A 27,077-nucleotide genomic window follows, 5' to 3' on the forward strand; every position below is an offset into this window, starting at 1 on the left:
CAAGTGCAAAAAAAAGTTTTGCAGCCAGTGATGGGCCCATGCAGAGCTTTTCAGGGCATGCACAGCCCTCGTTCATCCCCAAACAGCTCCGAGCTCCACCTGAGCAGGGTTTGCAAGGAAAAATGACCTGTGATTAAGGGTTTTAGCCCACATCTGCCTGTGCAAAACCCCCCAGTGATAACCCTGACACACACACCCAAACTTTCAAATTTGTTGTGTGATCTTAATGATACAAGTGCCTTTAAAGCAGTTTAGCCCAGGAGTCGGGTGTGCATCCATGCCAGGCACAAAAGCTCAGCCGTGCAGTGTCACCGGTGGGCAAAAAGCACCCCGTGAGCGGTGAGTGACACAGCACAAGCAGCAGGAGCTGTGGGCTGCCTAGGAGGAGACACTGGTGGCAGCAGGGTCCCCCGGGGACCGGCGAGGATCGTTGCACCTCTTGCCTGCAGCCCGGGAAGCCACCGCGGCTTGAGAAGCGGCTGGTCCCCGGCGGAGCAGCAGGGCCGCCAGATGCAGCCGGCAGCGCAACATTATGTAACTGCATTCCTGCAAGGAAAGACGTTAACTCAGATTACCTTGTTCTTGCCACAGGGTAAGAGCACGCGTACAAGCAGCAAACACAGCTCGGGAGGACGTGTGTTTAGCCTGCAGGATTCCTGGCTCCCTTTCTGGGTACGAGAGAGGTGGCACGGGGTTGTCCGCCCATTTCCTCCCCCTCCCCGATCCTCTGCCCAGATCCTTTCCCGGTCAGCCGTCCGGTTGTTTTGGGCCAGGATATTCTCCTTGGGGTGTCCTTTGGAGACAACAGAGACACTGGGAGCCTAGAGCAGCATCTCTGCTCTTTTTGCTCCCATCCCAGCTCCAGCAACGCGGGCGCCCTTCCTGCGGCTCTGTGCTGGACCGCACTCGGAGCGGCTCCGGGGACGGTGTCTCATTCAGCGCATGGAGCTGATGGAGCCACAGACGTGCATAGGAAAGCTGCCGCTTTGGGGAGTTTTAGCCATTCAGCTCCTGCAAGCGTGAACTGCAGCTTTCCATAGGCTCCTATGTCAGCCAAGCATAAGGGAGACTGTCTCAGGGAATGCGCTTTCTACGAAAATCGCCCCCTTGCCAAATGTAAAAGCCCTTTCCCAAAGGGCCTTTCAAAGGAAACAGCTCAGTCAGACTCGTAAGAAAGACAAATTCACATAGTTTTGTCTTAAATTCCTTCTCAGAAATAGCACCACGCAGAGCCAGACCCCCGGCCTGCAGCATTTCAGCTGAGCACTTAACATCAGCAAACGTAAACGCAGCCAAAACAGTAAGGGGGCAAGTCGGGCCGCGCTGCCCCCATGGTGCCTTCCCCGCTAGTGACGGCTCTTGTTCTTCCAGGAGAACCCGTACCTGTGCAGCGACGAGTGCGACGCCTCCAACCCCGACCTGGCCCACCCGCCCAAGCTCATGTTCGACTCGGAGGACGAGGGGCTGGCCACGTACTGGCAGAGCGTGACGTGGCGCCGCTACCCCGAGCCGCTGCTGGCCAACATCACGCTGTCCTGGAACAAGAGCATCGAGCTGACGGACGACATCGTGATCACCTTCGAGTACGGCCGGCCCACCATCATGATGCTGGAGAAGTCCCTGGATAACGGGAGGACTTGGCACCCGTACCAGTACTACGCGGACGACTGCATGGAGGCGTTCAGCATGCCAGCGCGGAGGGTCAGGGACCTCTCTGCCACCAGTGCCAACAGAGTCCTCTGCACAGAGGAATATTCCCGCTGGGCGGGCTCCAAGAAGGAGAAGAACGTGCGCTTCGAGGTGCGGGACCGCTTTGCCATCTTCGCTGGCCCCGACCTCAAGAACATGGACAACTTGTACACCCGGCTGGAGAGCGCCAAGGGCCTCAAGGACTTCTTCACCGTCACGGACCTGAGGATGCGGCTGCTGAGACCGGCCCTCGGTGGCACCTACGTGCAGAGGGAGAACCTGTACAAGTACTTCTACGCCGTCTCCAACATTGAAGTCACTGGCAGGTAATGGTCGCTCTGTTTCTTTGGGCGTCTCTTCTCGGCGGGATGAGAAGAGGTTACTGTTGGCATCGTAGGCCTTCAGCATGCCTGTGAACTGATCAGATTAGCAGCCCGGCCTTTCTCCCTCTAACGCTCTGTCTCTCAAGCACCAGGAGTAAACCAGCTGTGTCCTTGCAGCGAGCGGCTCGGGCGCTCTCAAGGTCACCGCAGGAGCGCCCGCCGAGGACGCTCGCGTCCTTGCTGGAGCCGGGATGGAGCGGGGGAGCTCGGGAATGGCTCACGGCAGGGATGGGAAGGTCTGCATTTGGTTTATCTTTCAGATCCAGACCCAGTCCGTGAGCCTGGCCGGGCTGCTGCCCCCATATCTCATCCATCCCATCCTCATATGCCATAAAGCTCTTGGAGATGAGAGCCAGGCTCCTGTGTCTCTCCTTTGCCACAAGCCAAGGGCTGTCCATCCTGGGGGCAGAGAAGGCTCAAACCCTCTGTGAGTTTGAATTTGTTCCTCTCTTCCCTTGGGGCACTGCCCTCCTCCCTGCTGTGCGTATGTAGGGCTCTGCAGCGGGACGAAGGGCAAGAGTGTCCCCAAGAGACCCGGGGCAGTGATGGGGTGAGCAGGACGGGCCTCCCCCAGCAGCGGGGGGCTGAGGAAGGCAGCAGGGGGGCTGTTTCTCCGGGCTTTTGCTTTTCCTTGCTCCGGGCATTGCCATATGTTACATTATGACATCGAGCGAAAAAGCCAAGTAAGGTGGAAAAGTGCCGAGATGGCGAATTTCCCGTGCAGCTTGTGGATTCAGCGTGTGCGAGACTCCCAGGCAAGAGGAGGGGGGAAAACCCTCCCCGTGACCCAGCGTGTGCTCGCGAGGCTCAGCAGAGCCGCCGGGAGCCGCCTGCATCGCTCGCAACCTGCTCGTGAGCCCTGCACGCACGGACGGGGCATGTGGGCGACCTGGGCCTGGCAGCGGGGTTGCTCTGGGATAGAGGGAAAACCGGCAAGGGAAGGGCCCCTTCTTCCCGTTGGAGGAGGCATCAAGGGTGCCAGGGACGCCCAGGTGGGACTGGGCTGGGTGACAAGAGCCTCTCCCATGAACGGTGCCAGGTCTGCACGCGGGGCCGGCGGAGCTGCTGGGTCGAGCACAGAGCGGCAGCGATCGATGCCGGGCGGCAGCGCGGGCCGGATCGATGCGCGGGGCGGGTGAGCGTAGCAGGATGCGCGGTTTGGGGCTCAGGAAGTGGTAAGCGGGGCTTAAAGAGCCGATGCCCTTGAGCAGCGACCTTGGCTTCCGAGCGCGGGTGGAATCCGTACGTACCGCGCAGGCCAGCCGGGCGCCGCGACCGCAGCCGTGCACCTTCGGGACACTTGATGCTTTAAGGCACATGTTAAAATTATGTCACCATGTTAAAATTAAGACACCAGGGAACCAGTGTACAGTGTTCGAGGCCCTGGGGCTCTCGGTGTCCCAGGATTGCTTTTTGCCACAAAGTCACTTTATCTTGTCTGTGTCCCTTGTACAGGGTATGTCACCTGAGTATTTTTTGCTTCCTGGCTGTGCTGGTAGGACATGAACCGATGTCCACCTGGCTCTTAGCTGTCCTCCTCCCACATCCCTTCGCCAGGCTTTGACCTCACCGCCCAAATTTAATAACATTTAATAGCAGCAGAGAAGCCTCAGAGGTACTAAACCCCTACAAATTTTGTGAAAACGGGCAGCCAGGGCAGGGGAAAAAAATCCCTTTGAACTCCCTAGGAATGGCAACCTCTACTAGACATCAGAGCACCCACAGCAGGCTGCATCCATCCTTGCAGGAGTGGCGGCAGGAGCCTGAGTGCCGGCTGTGCCAGGCAAAGATATCTCCACACACGGCTCCAGCAACCGGCAAAACCTCGTCCACCTTCTCCTTCTGGCAAGGGTAGCACCCTCTGAATTTACCATGCAGAGCCCAGCGGCTGAGTGAGGGTGCTCGGAAGCTGCGGCCAGCTCTGAGAAACAAGAAAAACTTTTGCTTTATTCATTTGCTCCATCCTCAGAGAAGACGGAACTGCCAGGGGCTGCATTGCGGGTTAGATGGGGTTGGGCTACAAAGGGCCGCTGGAAGCTGCAGAGCTGCTTTTGGCCAGGGCCACCTTCTGCTTCCACCCGGACGCTGAGCGCTGCGCTGAGCTCCGATGGGCCAAGGTGAGCGGATGGCCTCCCACGCGCTGCCGCGGAGCCGTGCCGGGGAAGGCAGAGATGCTCCAAGCGAATTATCCCTCTGCTCCTGAGCTCGTTCCAGCCCCAGCGAGCGGTTTTGGCGCTGGAAAGCAATGTAACGGCAGCTGTAAGCACAGCCCGGCACAGCGCAGGGGCCGCGAGCAAATTAGATCTCGTGTCTGGCTCTGCGAGGGGGAAGCAGGGAGGGATGGATGCGAGATGGATACAGGGCCACACCATGGGGGGAGGCAGAGGACGGGCACTGCCTTGCCCGGGCCTGGCAGATGGACGTGGAGGCAGAAAGTGCACAGACAAATCCGTGTGTGTCACTAAGGGACACATGTCAGGGGTCAGAGAAGAGGGAAGAGACGATGACTATGGAAAGGCAAAGGCAAAAAGCAGCCCCAAGATCTTCGCCAGAGAGCAGAGGAGCTACGAGCCCAGGGATGGGGTGATGCTGGGAGCTCCAGTGCCCTGGAACACCCATGCCCTGGAGCGCCTGCTCCGACAGGAGATGTTTTCCCCGCTCCAGGGTTCCTGGGATGGTGCTTTGTCCCCGGACACCACCAGGGTTGGGGCAGAAAGGAGTGAGGCCCCGTGGGGAACTGAGGAGACGATGCTGCTCATGGAGCCACCCTGGGGCCTCCTGGGCCTCATCCCGCAACCTCAGCCGGATCCATTTCTCTGCTCGTGGCCGACAGTTTATTTTTACTCTCTTTCTTCTTCTTGATTTCTTGATATCTGTTTTTTTCTCTCTTTCTCTTCCATCCTGTCCCTATCGATCCACCGCGTAACTGGAGATGCAGAGCATTCGCGACAGGAATAGCCAAGAGAAAGCCCTTGGCCCGGCGTGCTGGCCAGGGCAAAGAGGGGAAGCGGAAGGTCTTTTCCCTGCAGAGCTCTATTCACCGCTTGGTTTTCTCCTCGTGCAGACATGAGCTCAGTCTCCTTCCCAGGACGTGGAAAACGAGCTGCTCCTGGCCCCAGTGTCAGTGCAAGGAAAGAGGCTGCCTCTGTGTCCGTTACTCGCTGTGTCTCTTTGGAGTCATTTTTTCCCCGTTGCATCGTCAGTCAGCGCAGCGCGCGGCAGGGCACGCTCCATCACCAAGATGTTAACAAGCCCTAATTGAAGTTAATGTGCCGTGGTCAGGACACATGGATCCAGTTAGGAGAAATCAGATGGAGGAGAAGTGAATCAGTCTCGGATGGGTTAGGAAGATCGCGCTGCTTCCTGCTCCCTGCCCCGTCGTGCGCTCGGTCCGTCCGTCCATCCGTCCTGCTGCTGCGAGAGCCCATCGTGGAGCAGCGTGCGGGAGCGACGGTGCCTCCTCCCTGCAGAGGCTGATGAGTTGCCCTCAAGAAAGGCTGATGTTCTGCTTGGCAGCTCTGCCATCCTCGTCTCTCTTCTTTACCCCTTTGCTTTCTGCAGGTTTGCATTGCCTTCCCTCTTTTTAAAACAGCCACAAAAGAAATGAAGGCGGCCGCTGCTCCCTTCATCTTTAAGGGCCGTTTTCCTCCTCTTTCCTCCACCAAACATAGAGCATCGAGGCCACCCCACAAAGAGCCTCCTCCAAGCCCCAAGCTGAGCGGTGCCCACCTGCGAGGGCTGCTCTTCCCTGCTTTGCTGATGCCTCTCTGGAGATGCGGGGATGCTGCATGTCAAAGGCAGCATCCACAGGTGCTCCGCGCTCCTGCCGTCCTTCGGCAGCGCAGCGAGCGGCCCCCAGCCGCAGTGCCGCTCTGATCAGGGCCGCCGGCAGCAAGGCCTCCTGGCTGCTCCCGGGCAATCTGCTGAAAAAGTTGTTGGAGAGGAAACATCCTCCGCACTCTGGCCTTGTCTGACAAGGGGATCAATGAGCCTTTGATCCCCCGGCTGAGCGCCTTTCCTGGAAGGCCGATGCGGGAGCCGCCAGCTCCTAGCGGAGCAGGGACCCGCAGGGAGCAGGGACAAATGACCTGGCACGTCTTGGAGCCTGGCCCCGGGCATGGCTCGCTCAGCCTCGGCGCGAGCAGCCTGCATGGATTGCCCTGGCGTTAGTCCAGGCTTGAATTAGCTCTAGCTCAAGCAAAAGTCTTGGGCAGGTAGTTAAATTAACTTGCAGCAACTGTGCGTTCCTCTCGCCATGAGCCTCTTAATGGGTTTTCCTCCCGTTGCTGCAAGATGGAAGAGAAACTTGCTGGGAGGGAGGGAGCAAGAACCCCAGCAAGCTCCTCCTTTGCCCAGACACCCGTGACACTTTGTCGATAGCCGGAGACAGATGCCCAAGGTCCTATTACGCTCTCTGGCTTAGTTTTGTGGAGGTTTTTATTTCCCCCCCTCCCCATTTTGTTGGCAAGTTGCATCCGGCCCTGAGCAGATAATAGAATTTCATCAATAGACTGAGAAGGTGATGTATGTTAAAGCACTTAATATAAAGAGACTTCTACAGGAGCCCAAATTCAATTTGGCCAATGAACTCAATTGCAGGCACTATTGCATTCCAGGAGAAGGACCAGGAGCATTTATACACGTTACTCGGCAAATATTTACGCTCCTGTATCCGTATGATGTCCTCTTCACCCTTCCTCCCTTCTGCTGCCTGACCCCCTAATGGGGAAGTTTGTTTTTATGGGAGCTTTTTTATGACAGCTTTGAATGTAAATAACATTCCACCAGTCAGCGGGATCTTGACAGCTGGCGGGTGTCAACTTATTCAAAATAAATGGCCTCTCTAAAGGGAGCAGCCAGCCAGCACGCGCTCCATTTTGGCATCTTGTCTTCTCTCCGTAACCCAAACCTCAAATCATTTCAGAGGGCGGCGAGCGGGGCCGAGCCCGGCAGCGGGACGCGCTCGTCCCCACCGCGCGACCGCGAGCGAGAACCCGCAGTGACGAAAACCACTCGCGGCCTCTCCCTCTGCCCTCGCCCGGCAGCGCTCGCAGGGTTTTTGGCTCTGCGAGAAGCAGCCAAACCCAAAAGCTCCCTCGTTGCTTCAAAACAGGCCTTTCAAAGGGCTTCTCCTCCCCTTTCAGCTTCTGGACCGCAGCCTCGCGTGCGCTCACGGCTCCTGCATGAATGAGCCGTCCTCGCTGCACTTGCTCCGTGCTTAACGCAGCCTTTCTGGCCTGCTCCAAGCCTCTCAAAGCAGTAAAAAGTCCCTAGCCAAGCACCTCTCATGTCACCCAGCCACTCGAAGGTATTTTCCCTCGCTTTCACCCACACAGGTGGACCAAAAAGGACCCAAGCCCAATGCTCGTCACGCTTTGCCCAGCAGATTTGCTCCGTGCTTTTGCTGAGCTGCCAAGGCAGTTGCAAAGGAGCAGGGAGAAAGCAGGGAAACGAGCTGCCAGCACGGCCGCAACGGCCGCAGTGACAACAGAGAAAGAGGGGGAAGAGTGATTCACGTGTCCCCACGAACTGAGATTGGCTGTAACACCGTTTTCCTCGGGGACGGGGAGGAAAGAGCTCCCTTCAAACACGTGGTCCCACGAGGCTCATTAAGGGCTCATCAGTTACGGCGAGAGCAAACAATTCAGGTGAAAGCTCTCGCCGTCCTTCCCCGGGATGGCAGTCGGCACCACGCGGCTCCTCGGTGCCAACCCACACACACCGAGAGGGAGCCGGGGGGGACCCTGTGCCAGCGCAATGAGACACTGAGGGGCAACGAGGGAGCCCCCCGGCACCGCGGGATGGGTCTCCACAGGTTGGCTTGGGCACGGGGTGGGAACCGGAGGCGGGTTGGAGTTGGTAGAGGAGGAGGTCGTGGTGGTTTGCTGCTGTCCCCTGTCCTCCTGCTGCTCCTGCTAGGGGCTTGGAGAAGGACAGGGCACGGGGCAGCTCTCCCGGGCTCTGCCATCTCTGCCTTTCAAGGAGGAAGGGGATGGAGAAACGCTCCGTGCCCCTCTCTGCTGGCCTTGAGCTCTGCAAGACACAGCTATGCACAGAAGGGAGGCTGTAAAACCCGTATGGATCTTTAGAAAGGAAGCAAAGGGCTGGGGTTTCTTTTTAAAGTTATTTAAAAATTCATTATTAATGAAAGCTCCGGAGCGGCGGCCGCTTCCGCGCGGCTCCTGCAGCTTTGCTCCTCGCCAAGCGCGCCCGCCGCCCTGGCACCGCGTCGCGAGCAGCCTCCATCCACCGTGCTGACTCGCAGAAACGCGGGGACATGACCCGTTCTTTATGGCTGTAAAAGGGGAAAAAAAAAAGAGAAAAAAAGGGCAAATCCCTGTATACTCTCCTTGGTGCTCCAAGCTCCTTGCTCTTCGCTGCTGGAGGCGCTGGCAGCTGTGGATCGCATTGCACCACTTGGAGGGGAAGGCAGCGGCGGAGCGATGATGGACTTGGAAGTGGCCCATCTTGTGGGCTGGGACATGCTGGGCCAAGCAGAGGGCTCCAGCAACCAGACCCATTGCGGAGGAATGGCAAGGAGCGGGTGTCCCCCAAGCCATGGCCTTTCTGGGGACACCAGGGCTTCTCCTGTGTCTGCATTGAGGCTGCCCTTCCCCAGGTCGTGCAGGGGCTGGAGACACTTGCCGGGTCATAGAGCCAGCACCACCAGTCCTGAAGCACCAGCTGGAGAGCAGAGAAGCCCCCAGCTCACTGAGCAGCTGCAGCTCATTGCACTGATGGTTTTGCTGGAGGGAGAGCAGGGCTAGAGAGCCCCCGAGGCTGGAGCAGGGCCATCGCTGCCTTGCGTAGGGCTCACAGCAGGTGTCCTCCCCTCTGCTGCAGTTTAAGCCTCGCTGCTAAGTCGCTCCTCACCTTTTCCTTCATCCTCTCTTTCCCGACATGGCTGGACGCCCAAGGCAGATGAGCGGAGACAGGCAGGACTAGCAGCTTCAGCCCAGGGGACCGCACTAATGTCATTTTCTCCCGTCTCCACCAGCTGGAGCTTGGCTGGAGGAAGCGGCCCCACGCACACGGCAGCGTCCTTGGGCTGGAGACCCCGCGGAGGAGGCAGAGAAGGGGTTAAGGCCGAGGCAGAGAGGAGGCCCTGGCTCCGAACCGCTCGTTCGCGGCGGGATTGGCAATCGGGGCCGCTGGAAGCCCCTCCGCGGCTCGCTGTTAAATAATGCAGCCTGATTGATTGGTCTGCAAAGCGCTGTGCTGTGGGGTCAGCAGGCTCAGGCAGAGCACGCTGCTTAGATTGATGATCCTCAAAGGTCAAAATTGGAAAGCAATTCCCTGGTAAAATTGATTCTTTCGATAACAAAACTTGGGTACTGTGGCTAAGGGCTCAGCGGTGAGAAATAGAGGGCCTGAGACCAGGCAGGAAGGGGGAGCGTTTGGCTCTGTTTTCTCCTGATTTAATTTTCCTTGCTTACCCTGATTAGGGAGCGAAGTTCCTCTCCGGGCAGTCAGCGCACGATGTCCTGATGTGCTCCATGCTCCGGCAGTGAGATGTCCCCGGGGCCAGGCGCTGGCCCTGCTTGGGAAGGGAGGAAGCGCAGAGGTGCATATTCCCCTCCGGAGGCAGGGAAGAGCTGTAGTCAGGAGGAGAGGCCGTCCATGCAGCTGATGCTCAGCCCTGAGTGGAGTCCTGCAGAGTGAGGAAGGGCCCGGGGGAGAAATCACACGAGAGCTCACGTTATCCCACCGCGCTCAAGCAGGAACAGGCTGAAGGCCGCCTCACCGGACTGGGAAAAATGTCTTTTAATGGTTCTGCTTTCGAGAGCATAGATTATTGCACCATGGACAAAGCAGGGAAAACCAGTGCACTGTCCCAGGATACATTTTCTGGAACAAAATCAGTCGAACCCCTTAGTTTATGTCTAGCGGCCTGAGCTTCATCCCAGGGGCTGATAGAGCCATGTGTGAATTATGGACCCAGTCTTGGCCACTTCTGTGCTTCACATGAGCCACCCCAGGATTTTGAGGAGCAGAAATTATTGTGCATGGAGACAATTATTCCCTTCATGCTGCACTACTGCTCGTTAATTCTTGGTTAATGTTTGCAAATTGCCGGAGAGTGTTTTTCCTCATTGTCTTTTCCAAGGTGTCTGTGACTAAAAGGCAGATTCGGTGCCTTTTTCTTCTCCTTTTTCCACACATTCATTTGGTCTGAAACATATGTGGCTCCTTACTGGAGCCTCAGCTTGAGACACCGACTTACCATTAACCGCTCTGTGCTCCTGCAGTCACATAGTGGAAATAAAAATATCTCTCATCTTGGAAGCGAGACTGCAGGTCTGTCTTGGTCGAGGAAATGGGGATCATAACCCCAGCACCAAACACTCCAGCGAAACAGCTGCAAAACCCTGCAAAAAGAGCAGGGAAGGGCTCATCTTCACCACTGCGTTTTCACATGCATGGGCCAGACTTCTCCAGGGCGCTCGCTGACGTGTCTCCCGTCCTGCCCTTGCAGGTGCAAGTGCAACCTCCACGCCAACCTGTGCACGTTCCGGGAGGGCAGCCTGCAGTGCGAGTGTGAGCACAACACCACGGGGCAGGACTGCGGCAAGTGCAAGAAGAGCTTCCGCTCGAGGTCGTGGCGCGCGGGCTCCTACCTGCCGCTCCCCAACGGCTCGCCCAACGCGTGTAAGTAGCTCACAGGGAGCTCTCGACATCCCGAACGGGCACGCGGAGCGGTGGGATGCTCGGTTACGGGGCATTGGGATGCTCGATCTGAAGAAGGGCACAAATATTTACCAGTCTGCTAGGGTACAGAGGCAGCAGATGCTTCCCGGGTGGATGCTTAGGTGGGTTTTGCCTTTTAGCAGCTGAACGATGAGTCCAGATGAAGGCAAGAACAGGAAGGACAACCCTACCCCTGTCTGCAAGCTCTGGGCCAAGGTCCGCAGCTGTGGGTGGCAAGGCTGATCACTGTCCCTAGAAGCAAAGGCACAGAAAGACGAGTCCAAGTGTCTCCCTGCTGTCCTCGAGTGCGGGAATTGGGCAGCATCCACCACAGATGGGCCGGTTTCTCCCACCTCACGTTACCACCGTGGCGGGATGTCACGGAGCCGCCGCTCCAGCCTTTCAAGCGGCGGCTTTGAGCATTACCAAAGAGAACCCTCCCTTCCCTCCCTCCCAGTTTTTTTGAAAGATTTATGTGCTTTAAGATGATCAAAGCCGGAGCGCGGGCTCCGAAGGCCGTGACGGGAATGCCTGTGCGCGCCAGGGCCCGGAGACGCGCGGGGCCTTTGAACGGCAACGCGCTTGTCAGCTCCCACCCGCGGCAGCGGGGCTTCAAAGGCGCCAGGCGAGCGGCCGGCGCTGACGGGCACCCGCTCTGAGCCCTCCTGTCCTCCCCACCGCCGTCACCTCCAATTTCTGCATCTTGGCCCTGTTTTCTGCTCTCTTGCAGGCGCCGCTGCAGGCTCGGCCTTCGGCAGTAAGTAAAAACACAACCGGAATGCGGGTGTTTAGCAGCAAGGTGCATGATCCTTGCGGGTGTCGCTAGAGAGGGTGGGGGGTAGAAACAGTGGCTGTTTTCTGTCCATCATCATCGTCCAGGCAGTAAGAATCCCCTCATTGCCCTTCATTTTCTGCCCAAGAGCCTCACATTTCTTTCCATCGACTCCAGCAGCCTCATTTTGCCTGCTCCTCTGGCACGTTTCCCCCCACGAGGTTCGTTGGAAAAGCAGAAAAGAAAACGAGGTGCTTCAAAAACACCGGCACTCCCGGGAATTTTTCTTCCCCGTATTGCAGGTTTTGCTCAGAGAAGTAGCCGGGTTTCAGTTATTTGGGTGCAGCATCCAGTTTGGGTCACCTTGGGCTACCTAAAGAGAAAAGCAGTTATAGCATGTGTACGTCTGTATATACATGTGTACTTATAGGAACAAATGTCTATGAAGCGTCGGCAGCAAAGTCAGTAGCGCTCAGCGGGGATTTCTGCTGAAAGATTGATGGTGCGAAGTGACTCCTTATTTAACAAAGCTGGAGGTAGTTGGATATCAAAGAGCCTTGAGCTTTGGGTACGCAGGAGCCTGGGTCTGAATTTTGTGCCTCAAAATTGCCTCGCAGAAGAAACAAATCGTAGAGCTGAATGAATAATGAATCCCTCGGTTTGCAAGTAAGTGGGAAGAGTTGGGGGAAAAAATATAGTTCGAGGTAAATTTAAACACAAAAAAACTATAGAAAGGCAGGTAAATGGAGAGTGGGGGATGGCATTTCTGGATAAATGAAACATTTAGATTTTTTAAGCAATTGAATCTAAATGTTTTTAAAAAAAGCTTCAAACAAAAATTAAAAGTCTCCCTAAAGTAATTCTGGAATAAAAAAATCAAGTGTTTTAACATCCTCAAATCCTCTTTACTTTTCCAATTGAGGACTTACTGCTAAATCAACTCTCTCACTTTCCTTCTATGCAGCTGGGAGTCCTCAGTTTTGCTCTTGTTTCACTGGAAAACCCTTTCCCACCCGAATTTCCCGCTAACGAGAAGCCATAAGAGCAGCGGGAAAGGTCCGAGTTGCGCTGGAAGCGGAGAGCAGGGATTTGTAGCCGAGGGCAGTTAAGGAGAGATTAAGCAGCCTGCACAGGAGACAAGAAGTGACCTAAATTAAGTATTTAAACTAGCTAAGGGCTATTACGAAATTAAGCACGATAATCGGCCCGGAGCAGCGGGACAAACAAGGACACGGGGGCAGCAGGTGTGTGTTAAGCAGGAATTTGTGCCCCGCGTGTTATTTTAGCTGCGGCCGCCGTGGCGAGAGCGGCGCCGCGGCCGGGCTCGCTCCGGGCCGGCGCATCAAGGGATTTTCCTGATTTTTGAAGCCAAGCCAGCAATTAAAGCGCCCCATTGCCCGAAGGATGCTGGAGTGGTAATGGAGCAATGGAAACGGGACAGGTCTCCTCATGCTGTCTGCGCCAGTGGCCTTTTTTTGCCTCTTTTCTGCTTAATTGGCAATCACATTAGAGCTGTTAAGTATTTAAGCTAATATCTGCCCCAGCGGAGGAGGCTGGCACAGCCGCTCGGGCCCAGCCGGCAGCTGGAGCTGCCCAGATCCCATGCGGAGCCCGGGCTCAGAGCAGGCACCGCTTCCCAGAGCCAGGAGATGCCCTTGGCCTCTGCTCCGGGCTGGAGCGACGTCCCTCGGGAGGCTCCTCACGTCTCTTCTCTTCGCCCGGTAGCGTACGAGCGAGCGCAGCGCGGTCCTGCCACCAAAGTGACCACCGCTAAAGTGACCACCACCGCGTCACCTACCACCACCTCCACCACCCGGCCAGGTGGGTGCCTCCCGGCCCAGGGCTCCCCTGGCCTCGATTCTTTGCACATTTTAGGCAAAAAGACATGGATAAAAATCACCCTGAATGTGGTCGCGTCCCCCAGCGTCAGGGAGGTCCTCACTTGTTCTGACCCGTTTCAGTCCAAGAGCCTTTTGGCACTGGTAGCAGGAGCTTGGAGTGAGGGTGCCAGCCCCAGAGTTGCCTCCTGTATCTGTGAAGACAGTTGTGATGAGTCCACCCCAAGGCCAGCAAAGCCCATGATCTTTCCTTCAAAAAAATAAAAACAACAACAAAAAGAGAGGTTTTCAGATCTCTTCTAGGGTCTTTTAGGGCCGCTCAGCAACGTAGTCCTGCACAGGGCTGGCAGAGCTGCCAGAGATGCTCTCTTACAGCAGGAACAGGGGAGGAAAACAAGGAGGACTTCAGTGTCCCACTGGTAAGAATCAAACCTCATGCCCAACCTCGCCGGGCTGCCAGGAGAAGCCCCCAACATTCTCCTGAGGCATCAGAGCCATCTCTGCTGCTGCTGCTCACCCAGCCCGTGGGCATTCGCCAGCAGTGCAGGGACCAGTGCTCCCACGAGAGCCTAAAACACCCTTCCCTCATCCCTAAAATCAGGAGGATTTGGAAAATTTGGGTCGTTTTTCCTGGGATTCGTCCTCCCTCCACGAGGGAGGAGACATCCTTCTTGCTTTTCTTTGGGAAATGAGTGAATAACGACGTAGCAGCAGGACAATCTTTTTAAGCCTCTCATGGGGGAATTAGCCACGCGCTCTTTGCGGTGCTGTGCTTTCGGGGCCTGATATTTCCCAGGAGGACGTTTTACACCCACAGTGTGTTAGTAACAGCCTGTCTGGGGGAGCTGCCAGAAGCCAGTCAAAGGGATGAGGAAACTTGATTGCTTGTTTATGCAAATAGAGCGATATTCATGGAAGAGCCGGGCTCGAGCAGCTCATCGCGGAGCCGGGGGGGTGTCTCCAATTTCCAAGGAGTCAGAGTGACCCTGGGCAATGTCCTTGCCTGCTCGGAAGTGTCCCTTTTCCAGGCACATATTGCACCTGTGCAGGACAAGGGGCTTTGATTTTTATCCATGCTCACCCATAGCAGCAGCTCTGGTCTATATTTTGCCCGTGCCTACGTGCTTGGTGTCTCCCTCGTGTGTGGCTTCCATAAAGCATCTGCAAGGCTGGCAGGAAAGTGCCCACACACTGCTGGTGCTGGGGCCACCACGGCCACCAAAGTGCCACAAGGGGCCTGGGAAACATCACTCGACTCGGGGTTCGTTGCTACTGGAACCTGCTCCTAGGCAGAACGGGCTTTTGTAACGTGTTCATTAACTGGTGACAGTGAGGGACAAAAGAAAAGATGTTGCCAAAGGAAGACATGCAGTCTTCACCTCCCTCTTCTATTAAGCATTAAAACCTCCCTCCTTGCTTCAAAGCCAGCTTGGCCACAAGGACATTTAAAAAAAAAACACCCTGTTCAGGCCCTGCTTCACCCTCTGACCTGTGGGATCTCTTTCACCTTCTGAATTTCTCCTTCCCACTTTAAGCGCCCACCTCCAAACCAGCCGCCGAGCTCGCTGCCGCCGTGCCCGCGCGGGACACCCAGCAAAACCCAGGTATTTAAGGGCAGATGGACGGGTTTTTCACTCCTGGAAACCTCAGGGGTACCCCCCAGGGCCCAAATTCAGCTCTGCTTTCACTTGTCTTCTGAACTTCTGTTATTCCTAATCTTTCCCCCAGGCTTGTCAAATTCTTTCTTCCCGATCGTGACATTTTCCCCACGCCTAAAATAAGCCAAAGCAGCCTCATCTCTGCTCCCATTTCCCTCCTTGTGGTTTGTAACCCAGCAGTTCCAGTCCGGTTCTGCAGGAAAACTCCAAATCAAAACGACTTTTCCCCAACTCCTCCTCCAGGGCCCTTTCCAGGCATCTTTTGCTCCAGCATTTTTTGCTGGAAACTGGGGCTTCTCGGTGCCCCGTATTCTCCATCCCCAGAAACCCACCAAGACTGAGAGTTTTCATCAGTCCTGAGCAAAGCCCCATAGCCAGAAGCTGCCCAGCGCTCGCTCTCTGTATTCAATAGGTCTGGGGGTGAGACATGTCTCCCATTCCCAAAATGGGAAGCTGTCCATTAATGTCATCGAGATCCGAGGGAAAGGTTCTGGGATAATGAGCATTAATAATTTCCCTGGCTCTGTGAATGTGATTGAGTGGAGGTGTATGTGAATGACTAAAAAGCAAAATGCCTTCAGGGCTGTTTTTTATTGTGACTCTAATTAAACCCTTGCCAATTTGCACAGGGCTTTTTTCATATTCTCTTTAACATGGTATTAATATCAATTGGCTTCCACTTTCCAGCTGAAAAGGACAATGTCTATCACCTTCTCTTAGAGCTTGTCATTAAAAAAATATATATCTTTTTTATTCTGCATTGTTTATTATCCCCTTGCTGAGGCTGGGAAATCACATTTCTCTCCTTCTCGGGTTTGTCCTTTGAAACTTGGCAAGGAGTGAGGCATTTTTTTTCCCTCCTCCTCCTTATGTTACCCAACTGGAGCTTGAAATTAATAATATGGCTTTTAAATTTTTATCCCTCGATTTGTTTTCTAGCAAACCTGAAGATTGTCAGCAATACTGAGGAGATCAGGAGGGGTGTGGAGCCCACGGGGGGGCAAGAGCTTGCAGAGGGGAAAAATAGATATATATTTACATAAATATATATATTTTTTTATAACAGGCAATCTAATCTAAAGCCAAATTTCTTGCCATTTTAATTTCTCATCAGTGGCTTGCAAATTCTTTAACTGTCATTCCTGTGAGAACAGCATGGCCTGAAGGAGGGTCTAGGACTTTGCATTAGATTTCAGGACTTCTATCACAAAATACTCTTTTTTTTCCACCCGCCCTTCAGTTCTGTTATTCAAAATAGCTCCCCCAAAGCAGAGAGGGGCCAGTGAGCCCCGGAGAGCCCTGCACTGAGCACAAAAGGCCTCATTCTCAGAGGGGCTGAGAACGGGCAGCCCTGGGCACACGGAGCGATGCCGGCGCATCCCGTAACGCGGCTCTTTCCTCCCCGACCGCTGCCAGGCGCTCCCGGCCTGTCGGCCGCTGCCCCGCTGCAGGTGGGATCCCTCCCGGCCAGGGCTGCCGCGGAAGGTAGGACGCGCTCGGCGGCGCGAGGATCCGCGCTCGGCACCTCGGCCTTCCCGCCGGCAGAGCCGCCGCGTTGCCGATGCCCCGCGCGCCGGGGCTGTGTCCAGCCTCGGGCTCCTGGCGTAGCCACGGAAAAGGAGGAGGATGAGAAGCGGCGGGAGGGATCGCTCCGAGCTTGCTGGGGGCGAACAGAGAAGATCAGGGGAATCGCGTCGCCTCCTGAGGCTGGACATAAGAGAGGCTCGCGCCGGTCGTAGCATAGGCGCCCGCTTGGATATTCCCCAGTGTCGCAGCTCCCATGTGTTTGCTGCTGGCAGGCTACGAAGCCTCAAGAGGGGCTGCGCTTGCTCCCGAAGCCGAAGTTCTCTGCTCCGTGGGGCTCCTGCCAGTCCTCAGCACCCGTAGCTCCATCCATAGACATTAGCATCCCTCTCCGTGCTGACTGTGGCGATGCCTAAAGCCGGGCCCAGGGCACAAGCCGCCTGCGCTTGCAAATCCTCAACTTAGGACCACTCCCATTCCCTGGAGACTCCCATTCCTGCTTGAATGTGTCGTCGATCACATTAGATCCAGCTCCCCCAACCCAGCCTAGATGCCCGCCTAGATCTTCCCATGCCCTGTTGCCATCTCCTTAAACAAGCAAGAGCCACATTAAAGCTGATGTTCTCTCTGACCGACACCACCTCAAGCTGCTGAGCGCCCACCCAGCACCACAGCGCTCGGACCCAGGCCGAAGCCCCCAGAGCCCCCAGAGAGCATCCGAGGTAAGGACGTGCCACAGCTTGGAGCCCGTATCAACGCGAGTAAAGACGGAGCGGGACGGGTTTGTGTCCCCCAACAAGTCTCGACCTTCCCGAACTGCTCTGATACAGCGAGCGCCTGCCCCAGACCCCTCCAGCTCTTGCCAACGATGCACAGAAAAGTTTCCGCCTTGTCCTGCCGATGGCATCCTGCGTCTTCCAAGGGGAGAGCCAAAAAGTGATGCTGGCGCCCTTTGCTTTCCAAGGGGAGAGCCGGAAGGTGATGTGGGCCCCCAGGAAAGCCCTGATGGGAAGAGCGAGGAGCACTGCACCGTGCCCAGCTGAAGGGCAGGATTACCGGGGCTGATCGGCCCCGCTGGCCAATCCTCGCTCCTAACGCTGCCCAGAGCATCCCTGCCGCAATCCCAGGCTCTGCCACGCGCTGGCGGGATGGGGAGGCGACCACAGGCCGCTCGTAGCCAGGGGCAATTCCCGATGGGGACCTGCTGCCCAGCGTGGCTGTGGCACCCAGACCCCTTTCCTTGGGGTTTTGGGCATGCAAAACCCACCCGGTGCTGCAATCTATCAGTGCTCGCGGGAAACCACGGCCTGTGGCGTAGCCGCCCGGTGGGTCCCTGCTCCCTCGGGCACTGCCGCTATCCCAGGGATCAGCCCCAGCCGCTGGCTCATCCCGACCCTGGCTCTCAGTGGAGTTTTGTGTCTCGCGCAGCGGCACCGAGGAGCAAAGCCGGGCGCACAGCACACTCTGCAGGCAGGAGGCACGGCAAGAAGGCAGGTAGGTGCCCGCGCCGTAGCACTAGCCAGCCCGTACGCCCAGCAGCTTCTTCTGTGCTAGCTGTGACCGCATCGAGTAGGCACCACGGCTGGTAGATGCTTTTATAAGCTCTTTAGACACGTAGACGCTCCGTTTGACCAAGCCGGTTCATCGTGCGTAGAGGCAGGCGCACGAGTAGCTGCTCGGCCCCGGCGCGCGGCTCCGCAGCGTCCAGGAGGGGACAGGAAGAGGAGGCTGAGGCGCAGGAGCCATTTGGGGCCGTGCTGTAGTCACCTGGGCTCGAGGCGCTGCCGGAGCACAGGGCGGCGCATGGAGGACAGGCCTCTCTCTGGTTTCTCTTAAGCGTCCTCCAAGAGCTCAAAACTCATCCGGCTCAAAGCTGCCTCTGGCCCCACGGCACCCATGGAGACGTATGAAGGTAAGAGGAGGGAGCTTGGCGCCAGCAGCTCCGGGGTTCCTAGTCTTCGCCAGTGTGATGTGATCCAGTTGTTTCAGTCGAGGAAGAGGTGGGGGGTTTGTTTGCACAGGGGTGCGCTCCAGGCAGGAGGCAGCACCTCACACACACTAATGCTGGTGACCTGCATGGTCGGGACATTGAGACGATGTCCTTAGGCTGGGTTCAGGCCGGTGACCGCTATTTCATGGAGGGTCGGGGTTACCACCAACCCCCAGTCCCTCCTCAGGCAGCAACGAACTGTGGGGAAACCTCTGCCCTGCTCCACCATCCCTGCTCTTCATTTCATTGACACAAACCTCCTGTTCCAAACCCCCGCGCATGACCGCCCTCCTCGCTGTCTGCCATCTCCCTGCCACCGCTTCATGTTTCACACCACAACTCCAGCTCGGAGCCTCCCTCCTCAAGCATGAGGAAGCTCAGAGATGACCAGGGTTTCCTCTGCCCCCTCTGTGTTGGCATGCGAGAAAGGACACGGGTGGGAAGGTCAGCGGGGACTTACCCGGCGTGTGGCAGCTCCAGCTCCAGCTCAGCCTTGCTGAGGCCCTTCCAGCTGCCAGCAAGCGCTGCCACATCCCCCACCGGCCCCAGTGCCGGAGAGTCCAAGCCCTGAGAGCACCATGTCCACCCACCTCCAGGCACAGAACTGGGTTCCCCTCACTGCCCAGCTGGCTCTTTCACTAGCACCTAACTCCCCTCTGCCGGTTGCTGCCCTCAGCAGGGCTTTCCTTAAAGCAACTCTGCCCCTCACCACCTGAGGGACCTCCTGCCCCAGGCCCCTCGCTCGGGCTGCCCCGGTGCAGCCCCCCCAGCTCCCTCCTCTTCCTCGTCCCCGCAGACTGCGAGTGCTACGGCCACTCCAACCGCTGCAGCTACATCGACTTCCTGAACGTGGTGACCTGCGTGAGCTGCAAGCACAACACGCGGGGCCAGCACTGTCAGCACTGCCGCCTGGGCTTCTACCGCAACAGCTCGGCTGAGCTGGACGACGAGAACGTCTGCATAGGTGAGGGCCGGGCGCTCGCGTGGCTTCGTGCGGGTCCTCTCTTGAGGGACGCATGGCCATGCAAGGCCTTCGAGGCCTCTCTGCCCCAAGAGCCCGAATAGCCCCTTGTCAGCATGAACCAAAATGATATTGCTCAGCTGGGAGCAGCGCGGAGCCCTCCGGGGCTCCCCTGCAGTTCTGGCAATGCCGGGGTGTTTGTAATGTCCCTGGTGCAACATCAAGTGGGTGGAGGGTCTCACGGTCAGGACTTGTCCGAGGGGATTAAGAGCCCCGGCATCTACATTCTGCAGAATGTAACTGCAACCAGATCGGCTCCGTGCACGACCGCTGCAACGAGACCGGCTACTGTGAATGCAAGGAAGGCGCCACGGGGCCCAAGTGCGACGACTGTCTACCCAACTACTACTGGAGACAGGGCTGCTTCCGTGAGTACCTCGGGCTCCATGGAGTCCGCCTCGGGCATGGACCTGCCTTGGGGACAGTCCTGCTTTGGGTATGAGCCAAACTTGGGGACAGTCCTACCTCAGGGATGGACCAACCTTGGGTCCTACTTTGTCCTACTTCAGAGACAGAAAACAAGGGGTGAGATGGGTCCAAATATGAAGGGGATCTTCTCCAGCTCAGCTGCCCCATGTCCTTCAGGGTCCATCATGAGAACAATCCTAAGCTCCTCACAAAGTCCCCACAAATCCTCCATCACTTGATAGTTTTGCTCCCAGATCCTGCAGTTTCCCCTGCCCCGTCTGCTCCTTCAGCCTCGGAGGTTACGTTACCCGGTGCCGGGACTAACGCCGCGTCCTTCCCTCCCGCTCGCAGCCAACGTGTGCGACGACGAGCTCCTGCTCTGCCAGAACGGCGGCACCTGCTACCAGAACCAGCGGTGCCTCTGCCCCGCGGGCTTCAAGGGCGTCCTGTGCCAGCAGTCGCGGTGCGACGCGGAGCGGCAGGAGTGCGACGCCGCCCCCGGCGCCCGCGCCGCCCTCGGCTCCCTCCTCCTGGCCGCGCTGGCCCTGCAGCTGCCTGGCTGGGTGCATCTCTGAGGCCTCTGCGGGAGGCAGCCACGTCCCCGGAGGACCTTGAGGGGGGAAGCGGCCCAGCCGGCGACTCTCCCGCCATCTCCGTGCCCTTCCTTCCCGCTGGGACTCACGCGACGCCTCGGGGGCCGAGTGCGGAGCTCCGCGGGGCCACGACGCCGCCCGCGGCACGGCCCCGCCACCGCTATCCTCCCCCGCTCTGCACGGGGCCGCAGGGACCCTGGGGAAACAGCGCCGCCAGCCAAGGGATGTTTTTTTATTATTATTTTATTTTGGTATAGGCCGTTCTTTTATTTTTCCTCCCCTCCTTTCTTAGCGTCCTGTTTTGTAAGAGCCTCTCCTAACTCCAGAGCAGGAAGGGGAAGGGGAGGGAGAGGAGAGGGGACTCGCTGGGCCGCCCTTGCCGCCTTGTCCCACGTCGCACCGCTGGCCCGACGCCTACCGTTGCCTACGACTCTAGTTGCTGCATTGATTTTTTTTGGTGTGTGTTTTCATTGCTGGGTTTTCTTTTCTTGCACTTACGGAGAGCACGGGGCTCATTAGGCACATGGTATGCGAGGAGTGCAGTGTCTTATCCACACATTTCCGTATAGCGTACGGTTCAGATACTTCTTTTGGGTAGAGACTTATTTTTATTTGGACTAAATGTTATAAAAGAACCACCACTTAAAAGGGACATTTTGCCATGAGCGTTTGATGATGGTGTATCCTCCTCCAGTAAAGCAACTATTAATTGCTGCTTGATCACCACGTTTTCCTTTTTGTGTGCACAGTTAATTACAGGTAAAGACTTATTTTTGATTCATAACGTCCTCCTGTGTTTTCTGAGTCACTGCCAAGGTGCACTCCATGGTGAGGGAAAGGGGAGGAGGGAGAGAGCTTGTTTCATCACTGAGAAGTGTTAATTATTTCTCCTAATTACTTTGCTGAACCTAGGTTAGGCCGCTAAATGTAGACAATTAACAAAGCCTGGATTAGATATTAGGCATTGATCTTGTCTCCAACTGCCATTTCCAAAGGAGTCTGCATCAAAAGAAGGCCGGAGAGTCCACGGCAACTTCTCTGGAGACCTCAGCTGTCCAGAGTCCTGGCACCCACAGAGCCTGTGTCATGCAGAAGTTGTTGATTTTGAGTATCTTTAGTTAGCTAGAGCCTGGGACTGCAGTAGAGAACATGCAGGGAACAGATCAACTCGCTTAAAGCTCATAAACGTGCTACAAGCAGGGAAAAGAAGGGAGGAGAAGCCACAGACAAGTCATATAACTCAAAAATCAGGAGAATGGGACTCTGCCATCTACGCAAGAGCTTTGAGTGCGGCCTGGCCATGGCCACAGGCAGGAGCTGAGGTGGCAGCAGGATAAGAGGAGACAAGACAACCCCACCACCCTCCAGGGCAATGCGGGCAGGGAACCAGCACTTAGTGAAATGGAGAAGGAAACTGGAACAGAAACCATGGGGCAGACACTCAGGTCAAACTGGCACCAAGAAACTGGGCACATTTCTGCTTTGAGCAGGCAGCACTGCTACATTTAACCTTAGGGAGGAAGGGCACAGGACTTCCCCAGGACAGAAATGAGGATTGCGGTGACCCTGCTGAGATTCAGTCAGCAAGGCAGGGGTTGACGCTACTGTTTCCTCCCTTTCTTCAATGCAGTTGATTGCTGTCTGTTATTACTGACATTTACTCTTTCTTTGTACTTTCTTATTGAGATATACCTAAAAACCCTCATAGGTTACTGTTCTTTTAAGTAATAGCAGAGAGAAGTCTGTAACAAGATCAAGATCTCTTAATAGCACTTCTGGAAGGTGAAACACACATTCCCCTTTCCCAGCACTACTCTTTTTCTCTAGAAAATTAGATTAAGCAGTAGAAAATTTACTACTTCATAAAACTGCATCCCAGCCAAATGCCATAGCCAGCAGCTTCCCTGCAAGCACACGTCTTCATTGCACTGCAAAGGATGTTTCACCTAAACTAAGCCTTTTGTAGTTATTTTTTCCTCCCTTTTGCCTTTTTTTTTTGTCATTGGCTGTGTTTTTTATTATTTTTAATTAAAGAAACAGAAGTGCCTTCAGCAGTCCCACAACCACCCCTTGGCCCAGTAAGGTTCAGTCCTTGCTGACCGAAGGATACTTCTCTTTCCCAGAAAAGCCACTTGAGCCCTTCCAAGAGGTTTTCACACATGGCCCCCACCTACACACAGCTGCCATTTGACTCACTGAAGGGAAAAAAAATCCCCTTCTTTTTCCAAAAACCATCAATCTCACAAAACAGTACAACCAGAGCACTGTTATTTGATATATAGTTACTTATTTACTCCCAATTTGACTCCGGTTTTAACTATTTAGAGCTCCGTCAGAGCTGTATACCAAAAAGCCCCGTCTGGCTGTGGCTGTATTTGCTGGTTCACCAGCTGAAGTGTTAAACCTGCAGCCCTTGGGATCTGGAGACAAAAGGAGGAGAAAACAACCCTGGTCTATGAGCACTTACCAGGTTCCTCCTTTGTTTAAGGGTTGGCAGAGCAGGTAGCTCATGTGCAGGACACTTCTTAAAGAGCCTCTTGCAGGTTGGAGTAGCAAGAGAATCGACACCATCGGTGTTGCAATAAGCAGTCCTGCCAACTCACGGCCGTGAAAAGTCTTCTGCTAAAATAACCCAGAAAGGAGGAGCTGAGCATCCCTGCCAGAAATCAGTGCCACTGGGTGCTGCAGCTTTTGCTGTCAGAGCTTTTCTGGCAAAAAGACCTGGAGCGTTTGGCCACCATCACGCAAGCCTACAAAAGCAGAGGGGAGTTTCAAAGCGCCCTGAAGGTCCCATCATCATCGGGACTGCCCAAGTAGCACAAGAAGTTTCACTGTAGGGTGAAATATGGGCAGCAAAAGCCTATGCACCCCCGGGTGCCCTTAGCTCTGCTCTCTCCTGGGCAGCAGCAAGACTGGAATGCACCATCTCCACCCCTACCTCGCTCCACAGTAGTTTGGGAATTAAAAGAAGGAATATTGATGTCACTTGTTAGCAGCAAGGGAAGGAGTTCTTACCTGATACAACAGTGGTATCTCAAAAATTGGACAGTCGCATCAGTGTAGCCTGCCAGGCTATAAAAGGTTTTCCTACTTTTTCACAGTACCAAATGTAACATGCACTCAAACCACCTTCATTTTCTTCACTATTTGCCTGGGAGTTGGGGGGAAATTAGTCAAGACCTTAGCAAACAGCTACATATGGCTGGGAGGTCTCAGCAATATGCAGCGTACGAGACTGCTAGCTTACATTTATTTATGCTGAAGAATAAGGCATTGGGCTCCCTTCCAAGCATTTTAAAAAGACACGAAAGGAGACCTTATATATGAGCTGGGAACAGACCCATTGTGGCAATAGCTTGTATTATATTGTTAACATTATAAATTCCATTTACAATACAGCAGTCATTTCATCCATCATTTATTCATGCAGACAAGAGAGGATGTCTTGCATTTTTAGGACCACGGTTCTGCTTACCCTTGGTATTGCTACAGTCAATAGTCTGAATGAACAACCCTCCTCCAGGTGTTGGCCGCTCCGGTCTCTCCTCCTGCACATTCAAAAGGACCTGCAGCATCTCACCGCACTGAAGAACTGCAAAAAAGTCCCAACTTTGAAATCACTGCTGTTTTTTAGATTCCACTGAGGCCCAAGAACATTGGGGCCCCTTAATTATTATGTGTCTGCCACTACATCATCTTCTTGCTCTAGAAACACGCACCACTCGGCAGAGCATCAGCACAGAGGAGCAGGGGTGTAAGCCAGCACCTTACACCATAGTGCACACACAGGGAAACACAGATTAAAGAGATCTTACTAGGCAAGTAACTGGATATCATCACTCTGCGCATGGCTCCGGTTTATCCTGAGCTGTCCAGTTTGCAGTGATGACATGGAAATCAATTGGGGTGAAGCTTAAAGGAGAAAGGAATGAGCAGAGCGATGCTTCCCCTTCACTAGAAGGCTACCCTCTATTCTCTGTACAATCAAAGGGTTTAAATAGGGAGGCAGAGGAAACCCTGAACCAAAAATACTCCAGCTCTTTGAAGAAACATTCAACCAGTGACTACGGCACCACGTAGAGAACCCGTTTTGCACTAGGAATTTAGCTGCCAAGCTCAGAAGAACAGAAGCCTCTGCATGAAAACCCAAATGCTTCTTATTCCAAAGGTTTTTTGGCACAAAGTCCAATTAAAAAGTTTCATATTGTTTTGAGTTCTAAACCAATTTTTCTGACTTCCACAATTTAGCAAAAAGAGAATCACTGAACAACTTCCTCGGACTTGCACTGCTTCCAAGACAAGAAAACACGAGGATGCACACAGCAAATCTACACCCACAGCTTACAAATATGACTGTCCATCAGGCCTGAGGATGGTCCTACACAAAAACAAAGTGGAATTGAGAAGAAACTACCAAAATTGTGCAGTATCTGTTTGCACCTCTGTGCAGATTTCATTTAAACCAACGAGAAACTTGCTTTGGAGTTGAGCTGACCAAAATATAAAGAGGGAAAAAGTTAATTAAAGCTACAAACTTACTCTGACTTGCATGGGAAGAGAGAGAAGTGTTTCACGTGCAAATAACCCAAAGATTTTTTTATTCAAAAATACAACATTAACAGTACAGACTGATATGGTAGGAATAAGCTACTACTAAAAAAGATTGACAACTTAAATAAATCTATATTAAACCAGAGGGGAGAGGAAGAAAATAAATAAAAAAATAATAAAAAAAGGCTCGAGCCACTTGACCATTCCTTATAAATGATGTTTTATGGAAAAAATACAGGAATTATAAAATTACATATCCCATGTTTTCTGCACATAATACAAGCAAAATGGATGTTAAAACAAAATTCCTTCCAGCATGTGGTTAGCAGAGTTCTCAAGAAACGTATGTTCACAAACACAAATTAAGCAGAAAAAAAAAAAAGAGGGATGTTTATGAAAAATGTTTCCCTGACAAAGTCCTATTTAATGGCCAGAAAAGGGCATTTCTTCATTGACACTGTTGCTGCCTTCACTTTATTGACATACATACAGACTCCAAGGCCTCTGCCATAGCTATAGGATGTTGCAGCAGTTTGCAGAAGAGCAGCCTTTTAAACGTGCTAAGTGGAAACAGCAGGCAAGTTGACAGGGCAGCGATGAGGAGAGCCAAGAGGTTTCCGTGAAGACAGGATTTTTAAGTATTCCTAGTAACACAAAGGCAGATAACACATAGGGCAGGGATTCTGTGATCTGGGAGTGACAGCAGTGTCCAACTCCTGACAATGAAATTAATTCAAACCACCTTCCTTCTCACTCAAGGTCCATAACATAAGGAACGGTCACAACCGCTTCCGAGGTGACAAGAGAGGGTCAGGGTTCAGTGAAGCAATTAAGATTGCAGTATAATGAAGAAACTACAGTTTGGGGCCCGAAGTGTAAGCCTTAAACACTGCACCACGTACCGATTTCACTCCAAGGACACCTCGAAGGTCAGAATTTTCCCTTATTATCTTAAATTCTCCATAGCATGAGCAGGACAGGCACGCACAGGCTAAAAAGCCTTCCAACACACCTACTGCTCAGCTGGTGTTAAACACAAAACACCTGTTCGATGCTTGGATACATTAAACTCCTAAGTTAGCCTGGAAATTACCTTTTTTTTTTTTGTATGGCAAGCCATCCCCATCTCACTGAACTGCATCACACATTTGTCACTTGGTGCAAAGAAAAAAAGCTACCACTGACCATTGCAATGAAGGTGCCAGGCCTGGAACACGGCTAAAGCCAATGGTTGAAGCCTGGCAGCTCATTCCACAGCTACACAACCAAGACACCCTCACACGGGGGTTAAGCATAAGCTGTTCAGTAGGTCAGCAGGCCAGAAGCTGCTCCCCAGTTACGTGACAGGTCTTGGTTTCCAGGTGTAAAACTAATTTTAAACTTAGCAGACTCCATGCACGCAAGACTGATGGCTCCTTTCTATTCCTTAGAGCATTTGGCCACATCACAAAGGGTTAAGAACACCACTACCATCCCTCCTCGCATCAGTTAAAAGGGATGACAAGACACTGCCTGGGTTGTAACAGGTTGTATTTTAACACAGATGCATGGAAATAGCAGTCTGGCCTGCAGGCAGCACACCCAACAATCATTAATATAGAGAGGTGCTGAATTCTCAAGCAGGGGAACCCAGACTGTCTCCACACGAAACATGGCGCGTCGGAAACGCTGCTAGTCGCCTGCTTGAGACAGATGGGCTCTACTGTGGGATGCAAAAGCAAAGCTACACCGTGACCCAAAGGCACTTGCTCTGTACTACAAATAATTCCACTCTGATTATGGAAGTGTTACAAGGAGATGTTATGGCTTTCTGCACGCGAGTATTATGGCTTGCTTAAAAACAGTCACAAAAGTTGCCCTCCCTGCCCCTTTACTGGTTGTGTGACAGAGAACTAACTGCCTGGCCCTTTTTATCTCTGTAGAGCTCCAAGAGCTCTATACAAAGACATTGAAGTGTCATTA

General features: G+C 54.2%; 1 protein-coding gene across 2 annotated transcripts in view; it reads left to right on the forward strand.

The window, feature by feature from the left end:
- Positions 1-20,546, forward strand: part of NTNG2 (netrin G2) — a 31,843-nt gene extending 11,297 nt beyond the window's left edge. The window contains exons 2-12 of one of the 2 annotated variants that reach the window (XM_088525283.1): positions 1,372-2,015; positions 10,549-10,721; positions 11,491-11,517; positions 13,258-13,374; positions 14,906-14,974; positions 17,200-17,274; positions 17,981-18,046; positions 18,390-18,464; positions 19,339-19,506; positions 19,797-19,931; positions 20,323-20,546. In XM_088525283.1, coding sequence (XP_088381409.1) covers positions 1,372-2,015; positions 10,549-10,721; positions 11,491-11,517; positions 13,258-13,374; positions 14,906-14,974; positions 17,200-17,274; positions 17,981-18,046; positions 18,390-18,464; positions 19,339-19,506; positions 19,797-19,931; positions 20,323-20,546 — 1,773 coding nt within the window. The remainder of the gene's footprint in view (positions 1-1,371; positions 2,016-10,548; positions 10,722-11,490; positions 11,518-13,257; positions 13,375-14,905; positions 14,975-17,199; positions 17,275-17,980; positions 18,047-18,389; positions 18,465-19,338; positions 19,507-19,796; positions 19,932-20,322) is intronic. The other variant, XM_088525282.1, reaches the window with a different exon arrangement.
- Positions 20,547-27,077: the final 6,531 nt, after the last annotated feature.

The sequence above is a fragment of the Tinamus guttatus genome, unplaced genomic scaffold (assembly GCF_059628265.1).
Source record: "Tinamus guttatus ecotype Peru unplaced genomic scaffold, ASM5962826v1 Tinamus_guttatus_pri_ptg000226l, whole genome shotgun sequence".
Lineage (NCBI taxonomy): Eukaryota > Metazoa > Chordata > Aves > Tinamiformes > Tinamidae > Tinamus > Tinamus guttatus.